The 15326-nt window shown below is 34.4% G+C and overlaps 1 protein-coding gene across 1 annotated transcript in view; it reads right to left on the bottom strand.

Moving 5' to 3' along the window:
• Positions 1-15326, bottom strand: part of Cntnap2 (contactin associated protein 2) — a 1948854-nt gene that overhangs the window by 1096571 nt on the left and 836957 nt on the right. The window contains exon 5 of the mRNA XM_074061335.1: positions 3249-3452. Within this exon, the coding sequence (XP_073917436.1) occupies positions 3249-3452 (204 nt within the window). The remainder of the gene's footprint in view (positions 1-3248; positions 3453-15326) is intronic.

The raw sequence follows: 15326 nt of genomic DNA on the forward strand, positions 1-15326 counted from the left end.
TCTTCCAGATGTTTATCCACACCCATACATAAAATTATAAATATTTATATGTGCATGTGTGTTTTCATGTGTATACTTAAGTGTATATATACTTAATGTGAAAACAGAGATGTCATTTTATTTATATTTTATATAATATGATTTTCATCTAATATTCTATAGTATTTCCCTGTCTAATAAAAAATTAGCACAGATATTTTAAATGCCATCAATGTATTTCCATATATTTAACTTTTCTAATTTTTGACATTGTTATTAATACCCTCTTTTTTTAATTTCTCATTTTTCCTAAGGATTATTGAATTATTAGGATTATTAAAATACAGAAGCTATTTTAAATACACAAAGATACATTGTAAAACTACTTTCCTAAATATATCTTCTTACTGACAGAATAGCCCAAAAGATTCTTTTATCATATACTCACCAACACTGATATTGTCATTTAAAGACTTATTTGCTTGATGAAAATTAAAACCTTTCATTTTATTTGGCATTTTTATAGCTGGTGTGGCTGAAGATTTGGTGTTTGTAGAATGTTCTTTTTTTTCTCGCATGAGTGATCTTTTATATCCAGTACTTACATTTTCTTTTAACATCTTGGTATTATTATGGAGTGGCAGGATTTCTTATTCGTAAATGACATTAAAATTCCATATTTGACACTTTCATTTTCCTCATGCTTTTTAAATTATTTTAATGCAAAAAAAATTAACATTTTTCTCTGAGTGATCTAGATTTTGTGTGATCTTTTTTTCTTATAGAAGCTATTTCTTCAAATTAGAGTTTGAATGTGGAGTTCTATACAATAAAGAATATATGTTTAAGATAATGTATTATTGCATACAAAAAAACCAAGTAAACTTGCATTTTTAGTAGAATATTGACTTTCAAAATAATAAAATTTATATAGGATAGATGCCACATTCAGGAATGCTTGGACATACACAATGGTAATTGGTAAGGAAGTCATATAGGGTCTCTTTTTTGCATTATAATCTTCAGTTTCATAGTTTTCTAGTGGGATGTATTTAGCATGTGAATTTTATATATTCATGCATTTTAAAGTATAAATTTTTATAGAATTCTATGTCATCACGAAATAAAAATTTATGGAACACATGATTCCTTGAAACAGCTTTGCCTAGAACCTAGAATTTTTATTCAAGTACAAGAAAAAGATCTCAATGTTTTGCATTATTTGTAGCTTTGAAAGCTAGTTCTAGTGTGTAGATCTTTTCTTGACCTTTTAGTGGATCCTAGCTATATTATCAACATTCAAAGATCCACTAATGTTGTCCACTTAGGAACAATAAAAACCCAAACAAAACAGTAACTTCTGTGAGTCACCTCCTTCTCCAGCCAACATTTCACTTCTCTGCTTCCTTCATTTCTAGTTTGACTGTATTCATAATATTTATTTCCATATTTTTTATTCTTTCTTTACCTGTAAAGAAGTCAATAAAACTGTACCTTCTATTCCACTGAGAGCACCAACAATCACCTCATTGGCAAAGGCAATATTCACTTCTGTGTCTTCATCTTTGTCCACATTTTAGATGAATCAACATCATTGGTCACTTCTCTCTTTTCCTTGGTCTCTGTGCCTCTGTACATCCTTTATTTTCCCCTACTCACTGTCCATGTCTTCTTAATCTCTATTTTATCACCTTCTTCTCTCATACTCACACTTGCAATTTTATAGTAAAATCTCTATTGCTATGTGCAATAGAGAGCTCAAATACATTATCTTCTAATAGATCTCTGACTTGTCTTCTGTTTTTAACATCCATTTGGTGCATGAGCCCAAATCATAGGAACCATTCTTTATTTCTACATTTTTCTTCTTATGTCATATGCAATTCATCTCAAGTCATGCCGAATTTACCACTAAAATAATTTCCCTAATAAACTAATTTCTCTGCATTGCCCCTGAAAGCTGTCTCAGGCAAGTCATCTCCATCTCTCCCCAAACTATAGAGAAGTCTTGCTTTGACTTTCATGCCAACACAAGTAATTCTTCTTAGATAAATCTTGATGCACTTGTAACATGCAGACCATCCAGACCCCCCCATACAGGCAATGCCATGCAGATTAAAGTTTCCAATGGCTATCCATTTTTAAAATAATATCATTGTTCTGTGGGATTTTGACAATTTCCATGTCCTGGATTTTGTCTCTTATCCAAAGGACTCACTGCATTTTATCCGCCCCAGCCTCTTTTCTTGAACATACCAGTTCATTGCTTGTAATGGCCCCTTCCTAAGAAGTCCTCTTTCCCTGATATTTTCATGGTTAGTTGTTTTTTTTCTTTGCACCATGTATATCTCAGCTTGAATACTGTATTTTCTCTTCAGAGGACTTTCTTCACATTGCAGTCTAGTGTTGACCCCACTGCCTTAGAAATGGGCATTTAAACCTATGCCCCTTACTGTGTTTCCCTATTTAACTGATTTCATCATAACACTTACTACCTGAAGTCATTTAGTTGTTTCTAAGTAATGATAATAGTAATTAATAATAATAATAAACTGTCTGAATCCCACATTAGGTTGAAACTTCTTAAGTTTAAGCATATCTTCCCTAATATATGCTACTGGGTAGTATAATGCCTTGTATATTGTAAGTGGTTGATAAGATATTTTGAATGAATAGTGTTATGGTTTGAATCTGAAATGTTCCACCCCAAAGGCTCCTGAATTGAAGGGTTGGTTATCAACTGATAGGAATTTGGGAGAGTGAGAATATCATGAGGGTTCTGACTTTATCAATGGATTGATCTCTTGATGGACTCATAATTTGATGGTCTATTGAAAGATGATGGAAGTAAGAGGTAGGCCTTGGCTAGAAGAGTCACTTGAGATGTCTATGAAGGGTAGTTTGTAGTCCCTTCTACTCATTCTACTTCCTGGCAACCATGTGGTAAGCAGCTTTGTTCCATCATGTCCTTCTGCCATGATAGTTTACTTCTACATAAGGCCACATTTATGGGGCCACGGACTGAAACCTCTTGAGTGGTGAACCAAAATAAATCCTTCTTTAAATGGTTTTCTTGGGTGTTTTGTTACGGCAATGGAAATGTGACTAACACAAATAGGAGTATCAATATATGTCAACCACTATGGATTGAGAATGAATTTCAACATTTTAAGAACTCTTCCAGAGTCCACAAATGAAAGGTTTGAGTAACATTGACCTCACGGGAATATTAATAAGTGAAAAAAAAATGGTATATTCTCAGAACAAACCTAAGTTTAAACTGAGGACCAGCTTGGCTTTTTTCAATTCCAAGGTAATGTAATCTCCTTGCTGTCCTTCTCCATGCAGAATCACCCCTTCATTCTCAGAGGTTTTAAATTTCAAGGCAATGACGTCTTTCAGGGTTTTCATCTTCTTGTTTCTGAATCTATATGGTAACACAACATGGCCATCGAAGTTGATGACATCAGCCCCTAAGAGAAGAAGGAAATGGCACATTAGTTTAGTTATTATACATCACCATCCACTTCAGATGGGTGCCTACACAGAAGAAATGAGAATTAAAGAAGTGTTTTTCTCTGAGAGGCCCAGAGTCCTGGTCCTCATTCCATACATCCTGCTGATTTACTGTGTGTTCTAAAGTGAATTTTATGGGGAGTGTTAATAAAGAATGGCCATATTTCTATTAATGCAAGTTTTTATTTCAATTATAATAAAAACCATAAACTCAATGTTATATGTACTTCTAATTTTAACTTTCAAATCTAGCGTTTACCTTAAAATGTATTTTTTTATCTCTTAAGAAATTACAAACTTAATATTTTCCTTCTTAAGAAGGATACTTCTTCATGATTTCTGTATACACTTTACTCTTTGTTTGGACATAAGAATGCAGAAATTTTGAATGCAGTGTTAGATGGTATAGTCATTTTTTCTAATTGTTTTTATTTTCTACTACATTTTTAGTAAATTTGGTATAAAATTCTGAGTTTATAACATAGTGATCTTTCGGGAGTTTCTCAGCATTTGCTCTTAAGGTCACATCTGCTTAATTCCTTATTAGCTCCTCACATTCGGCATGGAGAATCCAGCACCAATGCTTTTTAAATCCAATAAGCAATGATATTCTCACCCAAATTGAGTTAGAAAAGATCTAGCATACCACATACCCAGCAGATCTAACTTGAATTTACAGGATTACATTAAAATAATAGAAGCATATAAACTCTATAGAAGAATGGACAGTTTTGTTATCATTCTCAGAAACAAATGATTGTACAAATTATATGTTAATGTTAGCTTCATAAGTGCTACTTACTCACACCAGAAATTTTCAAAATGGGATGATGATATTTATTATGCACTATTGGTTAGTGGGCATCCAGTTCACAGAGTGGTTCACAGGAGAATTACAGTAATTCAGCCTAAACATTTGTACAAATAGCAGTTTAGTTACCATCATCAGAATATTTTCAAAATTCTTTTCCTATTATCTGTTAATTTTGAAATCATGGAAAACCTAGTAAATCTGGACAACTCTAATTTCTTGGGAATTATAACTCTGGACAAAGTCAGCCTTTAGGCTTTGGGTAAGGTCTGGCTGAAAGACTCCACAGGGAGATACTAGGGAAAAATAATAGCAAGTGTAAAGCCTGCCTGAGAAGCCCTGTCTCATTGTACATCCTGCTTCTCTGGCACTTGTTACTTCAGTGAACACGGCAACCAGTTTGGTTTGCCTGGTTAGTAGAGCATTCCACCAGCCAAGTTCCAGCATGGTGGCAAGTAAGGTGATGACCACCACCACCGTTCACTCTGCTTTGAGCACTAGTTACCATGCCAGGCTTTTGGGCTTACTTAATTTTAAAAAGCAAATTGTGAATATAGTTATTTCAAACATTGTTAAAATTAAACCTATGCTTTCGAATCATCAATTTGCTTTTATATGCTTAAAAATATTATCTAAGTACTTTAAATATTGACATTTTAAACTGATACTTTGGACAATGTTACATTATAAAAACTTCTGAAAGAAAGACTTAACTTTGAACTTCAAGTTTTCTTATATTCAGTTCTGTAACTGCCCATAAAAAGATTTTCTTAATCAACAAACTTCTATTCTCTGAGTTTTGAATCACAGAGATTTATTTTAATTCGGGGGTGGGAGGAATCAACCACTAAATTTTGGTTTCTGCTAACACTGCAAAGCCAATTAGACTTTAGCTTAATCATCTGTACTGTCATTGCTGAATTCCAGTGGCAGTGACTTTATCATCCATGATGAGAGTAAAAAAATGGAACCCAATACTCATATTCTAGGCTGAATTGATAACCCTGCAGTTGGTAGAAATTTGTTTTTTTCTGAAAAGTGAACAAATGAAAACAGAAGGAGGGAGTCAACACTGACCTCTGGATAGTAATTTTGCTGTCAACTTCATATCAGTGACAGTAGAATAATAGAAATGTCATGGTTTTATACACCTTCAATACATACTAATTGACACAAAGTATTTCTCATTCAGCTCTCAAGATGCTAATGTACCTGAGTCTCAGATAGAGAAAACAATCACCACTCTCATATTTTCTCCTAAGTAGAAATAAACATTCACTTCCAGGTACAGAATAGTTACTTCTGCAAGTGTTGGCACTTTCCTGCCCTACTTTTAGGGCAATAAGAAAATGTGATAGTAAGGATGAGTAAGGTTTTTGTTTTCCAACAGCCCTAAGATATTAATAAGTAATAAAGGAAAGCTATTCATGTGACCAAGTTTCATTTAACCTGTGGTAAGTCATCAGTACTCATCCAGTAAATTGTTGAAGTGTTCTGAAAGCCAGCTTTTCCACATGGCAAAATCAGTGCCTCCCCATGAATGGGTTAAAACAGTTCCACACAATGTCAGTACATTGTCTTGTGTGTGTTATCTCACAGTCAGCTTGAAAATGATAAAATTCCTGAAATAATCTGTGCTATGTGATTTATACTTAAACACACATAATACACTTTTAAAAGAGTCTGGGCTATTGTATGATAATGCAAATAATACTCACCAGAGTTTAGTTATATTTCCTTAAAAATGCATTAAGATTTTATTTGACACTTAATAACATGTTATGCTTATTTTAGGAATAGTCACTTTTGTTTCTATTATTCTGATTATGTATCACTCCCTAGAATTAAGCCTTCTATGCAGTGATTAAATATGTGTGGTTGAACTGTTTAAGCAATCTGAAAAACAATAATGGCTAGTCAAAAAAGTGAATTCAAAATCACAATGTTTCTGCAATTTTGTTTCTAACAATAACTCTGAGCTGGAAACATGCCCAATTCATCAAATCATCCTGGTTCAAGAGACCGGTCTTATTTTTGCTTTTTAAAATTTTATTGTAAGTCTTTACTTCCTGAATTTGTGTAAAATGTTTAGGAGAAGTGTTTACCATGTGAATAATTTAGTACTTAAAATATCTTCATATTTTTAGTATATTTTTGTTAAAAAATTAAAGAACACAAAAATATTGAAAGGAAAAGTGATCCCAAATACAAGAGGTCACCACTGTTAATGGCAAAGAGTTTAGTGTATATCATAGATTTACCTACTAATCTGTCTATCTACCTAATATGTAGAATAATCCATACATTCTAGAATGTATACATAAAATAATGTATGCATTACATATATATATGTGGATATACATATATACATATATGTCCATTATATATGGACAAATAAAATAATGTATTAATTATTCCATACATTATACAAATGATACATGCATCTAATATGTATATATTTTATATCTAAACCTATATATTTAACAAAATTTCTGCAAATAAACCAAATCACTTCAAGGGTTTGAAATACGTTTCTGAAACTAAAGTTTAAAAATACAAAGTGGAATAAGCTTAGTTTTGTAAATTTTATATAAATATAAATACCCATATTCTTTTTTTAATTCATGTAACAACATTTTAGAACGCTGCTTATCTTTCCAAAATAGTATGACTGCTATCTTCATTACCCCTTATTCACTCAGATTTATTTTTTCTTAACAAGTAATTCCACTTGATTTGTTGATGTGTTTGTCTGTTAGTAGCTTATCTCCTCCAACAATCAATGAATCAGAGATTTTGTTTTGTTCACCTTCAACTCTGAACCTAAAGCAATGCCTAAAAAGCAGTCAATGTTCATGAAATATTTGTTGAATGATTATTGTCAGTCATATTTTATGAAGACGTGCTAAAGTATTATATATATAATATGTTATAATATTATATTAATATATAATATTATATATTGAAAATAAGACAATAGATTGGAACAAACTTCTAATTTGGTGCCACAGTTACAGATTGTCAAGAAAAATGGCAACATTTTGGGTGTTGTAGTGGGGAGTGATAATGCATTTCATTATTTTTAATTGGCTAAATCTTTAGAGTAGACATAAATTCAGACGTAGTCTCTCATTTCATCTGCAGTACACATTTGGATTTGGTTACTTTCTTACAACCTATTGTCTTTTTTCTCAACGTTACTGTGGCTTAAGCCTAAATTACAGAATAGAATCTCTCTATTGGGAAAGATGAAGTGAAAGAGTAATCTCAAAGTCTCATTCATGAAAACCAGTATCTCATATTTTGTGAAATACTTTTCCTTAGTACATGTTGTTTTGCCATAATGCTCAAGAGCACTCACTGTAATTACAACAATATCACAGGAGTCTGGTTGTATATTTCATACAATTTTTACTTATTTTTATTAAGGCATATTGATTATGTAAATTAATGACCTTCACTATGGTATCCCTATGTATTCATTTATCATGCATCAAACATGCCCATCCACACTTCTGCCCAGAAAACCCTGGCTTATTTTTAGGTTTTGGAGTTTTCTCTCCAAAGAGATATTTCTGAATATTTGGAAAGTCTTCACCTATTAGTTTGTGAAGTAGCATTTCAATGCATTTCCCCTTTTCTTCACTTTCTGGAATTCCCACAATTAATATTTTTGGTGCTGGATTATGTCTCTTAAACTCCACAGGCTTTCTTTATTCTTTTTAATTTGTCTTCTTTCCCTTTCTTTCCTTCTTTTCTTTCATTTCTTTCTTTCTTTCTTTTTTCTTTCTTTTGTTCTTTCCCTTCCTTGCCTCCCTCCCCCTCTTCCTTCCTTCCTTTCTTCCTTCCTTCCTTCCTTCCCCCCTTCCTCTCTCCCTCCTTCCTTTGTTTTGTTTTATTATATCAATTAATTTGGTGTTCATATTTCCAAAGTCTTCCTTCTACTTGATCTAATCTGCCATGGAGACTATAATATTTTTCAATTATTGAAGTTTTATTCTCAGATTTATGCTTAATTCTTTTCAGTGAATTTCATGTTCATATCTTGCATTGCTCTTCTCATTGTTTCAAATTATTTATCGGTTTTCTCTTGCATCTCACTGAATTTCATTAGGATCATTATTTTACATTTTTTTCAAGACTCTAATAGATTTCCTTCATGTTGGGATCTATTTCTGGAGAATTGCCTTATATTGATGTCTACATAGCTGGTGTGATGTTCATTCATTATCATTTTAAGAAGTGGAACTGTGGAGCTGAAAAACATGGATGGGCCCTTCCCTTGGTCCCCAAGGACAAACTTGAGGGATGCCAAGGATTTCTGCTCCAACAGTTGCAGTACCAAGGTTTAGGGCTGATTAAGCAACTTTACCTAGATTCCACCAGTGGTGAACAGGTGTTGGAGTTCCTAATTGCTGGGTTTGTAAGGCTACAAGGCTCAGCCAAGGGCCCTCTCATCCCCAAATTTACAATGTAGGTAAGACAGGTATCTTGCCACATTGTCCACTACTCCTAGACTGTGGGGAGTGACCACTCCCTCAGATTATACCAGGAAGCACAGACACTGGCAAGTCCCAGGGCAAGTTCTGTTGGATCTCAGGTTTGTGGCTTCAGCAGATGCTGGTCTTGAAATTGCAGGATAACTATGGAGTTGGTTTTTTCACCCAGTGACAAGTCTTCTGGTGGGATCCAGCACTACCTGCCATCCCTTAAGCCAAGATAGTAGCTAGCAGTGGTTATCATGGGAGTTTGCACTCTGGGGGTTGGGAAAAGTCCAGAGTGAGTACCTTCTTTGGAAGAGAGTATTCATTTTTAGACTGAATCTCCAAATTATGTTTAAAGTTTGTAAGGATTGAAGATTTCTCCTGTACTTAAGACTGCCAGTCTCTTTTTGTTGTTGGATTGATTGCAACTTCCATCTTAGTTTATAGTTGCCCTATTGGTTTCTCACTTTTGACTAGGAGACACAGTTGGAGTTACAAAATTACTTTATTTCCTCTGTGTTGCCTTTTCCACTCTTAGTTTTTTTTTTTACAGTACCCATCACTTCTTTATTGGTTCCTGATTTTTTCCTCCCTCTCAATTCTCAAAATACAATTTTGTCTTTGTTGCTGTACCTCTTCTGTCTTTCAATCACAAGGAGAATGCTTCTATTCAACCATCTTTACCTTCTCTGCTACATAAAATTTAGACTGTAATATCCAATTGCCTGAAAGATTAATCTGCATGGGTATTCCATAAGATTACCTCCCTCTACATGTCCACAGGCATATCTAGCTCACATAATTCTTCCTCTGAGCCAGGTCTCATTGCTCTTGCTCTCTTATACAATAGCTAGTTGCTCAGGCCAAAGGAGGACTGCCTTGAGTTCCTTCTTTTCTTACCCATCTGCATCCAGCCACTTCCATGTCCTGGGAAATTTAGCACTGCTGAATTATTCAAGTTCATGGCTAATTTTTGCATGCCACCAGGTGGCCATCGCTTCTGATGTTGTCTATTGCATTAACATCCTCCAATGAACAATTTGCATCTTGTGGTTTGATTTCTCTACCTGGATTGTCTAGAAAGAAGCTAGAAACATCTTTCTGAGAAATCCTACTCCCTACAAAATGGTCAAAATCCAAGCTATGCAATGTAGCCTACAACACTTGTACTGGTAATAGCTTCTGCCTTCCCCACAGCCTCATAATGTCTTGCCATTTTTTTCTTTATGTGCTAATGATGTTAAACCAACAGTTCTCTTGCTGACTTTAGTTAGTGACTTTCCTTAGGCACTGGTTAAATTTCAAGCATCTTCCAACCTTAGAAATGCCTCATGTATCAGAAAGCTTCGCTGTGTGAAGCAGCTGTGGAGTCCTACCCCACTGCACCTTGCATACCTTTAGCATGCCTTTTTATGAGCCTGGGCTCCTTCATGGATTTTAGGCTCTTCTGAGGTACACTTTGAAGTGTTCCATTTTACATTATTGTTAAAATTAAACCTTCTTAAATTAGGCTCAACAAAATGTTTTGAATAAGATCTACTTGTCTTGTTTGAAACAATAAGGCAAAAGAATTCCACTATGTTGTTATTTCCCTGCGAACCAAAAGTCTATCATGGAGCTGATTTTCTAAGAGCCCATAGATTTGTATATTATGCAGTGGGATGCATTCATCTACGTATTATAACCATATGCGTCTGGTATGAATAAATATTTAAAACATGAAATGTTATTATACTGATGTTAGAATTATTTGTTTATAAGTCAAAGTCTCAATCATTTAACTGCTCAATGAGTTTTCTTTTCATTCAACACATTTATGAAAAACTTGCCTGTTCTAAGGTTAAGGTTACTAAGTTGTAAATATTTGTTTAGCACAGTTATTTTGTACTAACCCAAAATAAATGTCTTGGTATTTAGAATCAAGATAAATTTATTCCTGTATATATATTTTTAATCATTGAATTGCTTCATGAAAAACCACAATGTACAATGATTCATGAATAGTTTAATTATATAGCTGGTTTGCTTGAATTAAAGCAGACACAAGAAATTGTTAGTAATTTTTGAAATAATACTATTAAAATTTTATTATTCAATATTGAAAGACAAAAAATAAACCTTAAATGCTCTAATTCACTATGGTCATTAACACACATGCCCAGAATTGCACATACCCATATTCTGCACTCCCACTGACAGAACATCAGAAAAGCAGAGCAATCTACTTCTAAGCATGGTCAGAGCTCTAATATATCTGATAATGCATAAATAAAAAGCCATTCTGAAAATTAGCATAAAATCTATTTGTTGGAAATCCATGTGGAAGCTATTTTGTTTATTTTTGTAAATCAGAAAGTCAAACAAATTAGACTTGTCTTCTTCATGATAATATTCCTATTTACTGAAAATTGTTCTACAGCTTTGAACATCAAAATCTATTTTTCTGCTTGGAAAAGACTATCTAAAATTATTGATTCTAAATAAATATTACAAAGGTGAGCAAATGAACCAGAATCAAGTAACTCCTCCGAGAGACTTTTGGTTTAAATCATTCCTACCATTAATTGCAAATTTCATATTCTAAAATCACTAGACATACTTAAAACATCTTTGCCAGAGTATAGGGTGTAGCAGTAGTAGCTACCTAGTCTTTTCTTCAAGCTGCTGTGGTGGATATCCAATATCCCTTCTGCCTTAACCATGTTTTATTTTCTGTGTTCCAGTGCTCTGACATCTGTGGTCTATGGTGATCCTAGAAAACCATCCTTGCCAGGATTAGCTAACTCCTAGTAATTGTAAACAATTTACCTGCAAATTCACTTTCCAAACACAAAAGTTAATCCATAGTCCACAACCCAACCACCTCTTTTATCTAGCTTCACTTTCTGAGCCAGTATTCATTTGCCATAATCACCCCAGGGTCCATTGCCAGGTAACTTGACATCACTCTTATGCTTTAGAACCCATTAAAATTATTCAAGCCAGCCAAACCCAAGCTTGCATACCGTGTCCCACCTATTTCTTCCTGTAAAAGACAAGAAAATCTTTTGTCCACATTCCCCTCTCTCCCTTTGCCTCTCAACAGGTCTTGGTGATTCCCTGTGTTTCCTGTCTGGCACCATCCTGTACCATGGCTTAACTCCACTCGCAGGAATTGTGGAGTAATAAATCTTTTCATTGGTAATTTCCTGGAATGTTATCATACTACATCTCAAATTTTCTACTAATGTATTTTAAAACACCATGGACAGAAAATCCTCATACCATAGTTTATAAAAGAGAAGAAAATTCAAGTTTTGATGAAGGAAGAAAAGAATTGTCAAGAAGTCATTTCATAGATCTGTAAAAAAACTCTTTGAAAGTAAAGTTTAGAAACCATTTTTAAATATTTGGTACCAAGCAACATTTATTGAAACATCTACAGCCATAACCTTGAGACAAACTCCAAGGTTGCTGAAGTAAAAGGGTGAGTTTCAAGAAAGAATTAACAGATGAGCTGCCCTGTGAAAAAAGAATCAAGACCAAGTAAGGGAAATTCAGACAGATGGTAGAACAGGATATCCCATTATTTTAGAGCGCTCAGTTCTAAAAATTCAGGGGAGTTGTAATCAGAAGAAGGATGTGGTACTCTGCATGGAAGATATATGCTTGTGGGCAGTAATAGTATTTTAAGGCACATGGTCAGATTTGCACTTTGGAAAGATAACTTCTGTGCTGGTATGCAAGGTTAGGAATGGTGGGTGGTAGTACAGAGGCAAAGACTTGAAAGAACTAGTCTCAAAGAAGCTGACATTTGTAGTACAGATACTGGCTGCACAAAGCAAGATTCTGGAGATACCTGTGTCACTAAAGAAGGCAAAACTTTTTGATGATGCATTTTTGCTACCCAGAATGTCAAAGCAGGTAAGGTTTTTATAGTGTTTGAAGATTTACAGATGAATATTTATAGTCATAATTTTGTCTAGTAGTAGGAAAAATTCAATACCATAAAAGCATTAAGACTTTTCATGGAATTGAATCCACCCTAAAAAATGTCACAAATTGTTATTCAAAACATATTAAATATTTGAATTTACTTATATTCACCATCTTAATTTTTAGACAGAATTTCCAAGTGTCTCATGTCTTAGCTGCCTGACATTTCTATGCTCTATGTTGGCTTCTTATAAAATGCTGACCCAAAACTGCAAATAAAACCATCCCTTTAAAAAATATAAGCTCAATACTGTTCCAGACTGTATATCCTTCACCAACATCTCCTACGAAGTTTCAAAAAAAAAAGTAGAAATATGCAAGAATTTCACTTTTATTTACTTTACTTTCTGTTTTCCTGGAAGCTAAATGAGTTGGTAACAAACAATTTGCACTTATTTGCAAGAGACTGGAACATATGCTCAGGACATCTTGAGTTTGTTCCTATGGTATAGTACATCACAGCTATGCTTTCTTTTTGGTTTCATTTCACATACCTTTGGGTGAATCTTATCTCAACCATAAAATAGGTTTAATAAAGCTGAGAAGGTACACATGTTGTGAAATAATGTGCTCTATGGTCTCCACTAGGTCAGTCGGGTCCTGCCTGGTAAAATACTAAATGGTTCTCTGCGGCGTCATCCGCACACCTCGGTGACTTGGGCACTGGAGGAGGTCTGATTCACTGTGAACTTGGGTGTTGTTTATTACTCCATGACACCTTTACACTCACTGGGGCCTTGGTGAACAGGCTGAATTGATTTATTCCTCTAAATTAGCAATGTTCTTACAAATACTTACTCAGAGAACCAGCCCTGGTGAGGAAAAAATGAGTTGAAGCTGCTGAATTAGAAGTCATTACTTTAATGCTCAGAGGGAACAAGTAGTTCATACAAATGAGCGATGCTGCTTTGTTGTTAAAATCATATAGTTCCATTGATCTGTGTTATCCCTTCTCACTTTTGATCAAGATATGGGCAGCAGAGATGTATTTCTTCCTGACCAGGGAAAAGATGCTAATTAATAGTGAACAAACTTGGGCATTCTGGTGGAGAATAGGGAGGGTTTGAGATGTGTTAAGCACGTGAGGAGGCAATCTCCACCCACCCATAGGTAACTGATGCTTTGTGTCGATGCCGGCATTCTTGAAACATTCAGTTTTAAAGAAAGGTCAGAAATCCTAACATTTACTGAAAGCTCCCTAGTTTTAAATGATTTGGTTTGCCTTCAGCAGAGGCCATAAGCTACTGGCTCACAGGTATGTTTTTTGGACAAAACATCTCTTTAGACTCGGATACTGTCAAAATATAAGACTATGCTGGTCATAACAGTTCTGTTAAAACTAAAGTTAACACCCCGATAGCATTATTTGCCTGTAAATAACTGTGGAACGTGCGAACAGTGATTTTAACTTCTCAAAAGGCAAATTCAAAAGGAAACAAGGTAATTCATTCTAAATCAATAAAAGTGAATGGTTAAGAAAAACAGATTTTAATGCAAATAAGATAAGGTACATTTCTTTCTTTTAGGAGGGGTCTAAAGGATCCATGTGTAAGAGGTCATATGAAGGAGAAGCTGTCTATTTTGTTGCTAAAAGAGAGTGCAAACTTCACGGGAAAAAGAATCTCCGTATTTCAGACAGGAGATATTAATCATTCAATTAATGATTGTTTATTAAATGTTAGTAGCAACTAAGTACACCAGCAACAAACTTTGGGAAGATGCACTGAAAAAGAATGGATCATTGTTGTTTTTGAGACAGTCTCACTATGCAGCCCAGGCTGGCCTAGAAATCACAGTCCTCCTGCCTCTGCCTTCCAAATGCTGGGATTACATGCGTGTGCCAGAAAACAACAAATGCTTTTTTACCTCCTTATTTTCTGTAGCCCCAGAGAGTCCTGTTTTGCCCATTTCTATCATGTGAGAACACAGTGAACTTATCAGCTGGGAAACAGAAAACAGATCCCCCCACACACGTTTTATTTGACCACTTCTCTCTCTCTCTCTCATTTTAAAATTTACATTAAATTTATTTTTAAGTGATACATAAAAACAAAGCTGTATGTGCTAACAGGGTGGCATGTGGTGCTTTAATTCATGAGTACATTGTGTAATATTTAAATCAGGGTAGACAATATGCCTTACTTACTTTAGGTGAAGCTTTCATATCACTTTCTTCTGTTTTTGTGAAATGTGAAGTTCAGGATTATTGCCTAGCGTTACCTGATCTAACTGCAGTATACCAGAGCTTCTTGATTGACTACAAATCTCTTTAAGCTTAGATACTGCCAAAATATAAGACTGTACAGATCATAAGTCTGAAAAATTAAATTTATCTTGGACTCCCAATCTCCAGAACTGGGAGAAGTAAATTTCTGTTGTTTATAAATGACCCAGTTTATGGGATTTTGTTATAGCCACCTGAATTAAGAATTAAGATGAAATATTGGTGCTGGGTGTGGGGTCTTGCTGTAGCAAGACAAATACTAAAAATGTGGAAACACCTTTAAAACTACATAAAGTATAGAGGCTGGAAGACTTTTTTAAGTTCTTGCTAAAAAAAG

Source organism: Castor canadensis, chromosome 2 (genome assembly GCF_047511655.1).
Source record: "Castor canadensis chromosome 2, mCasCan1.hap1v2, whole genome shotgun sequence".
Classification (NCBI taxonomy): Eukaryota; Metazoa; Chordata; class Mammalia; order Rodentia; family Castoridae; genus Castor; species Castor canadensis.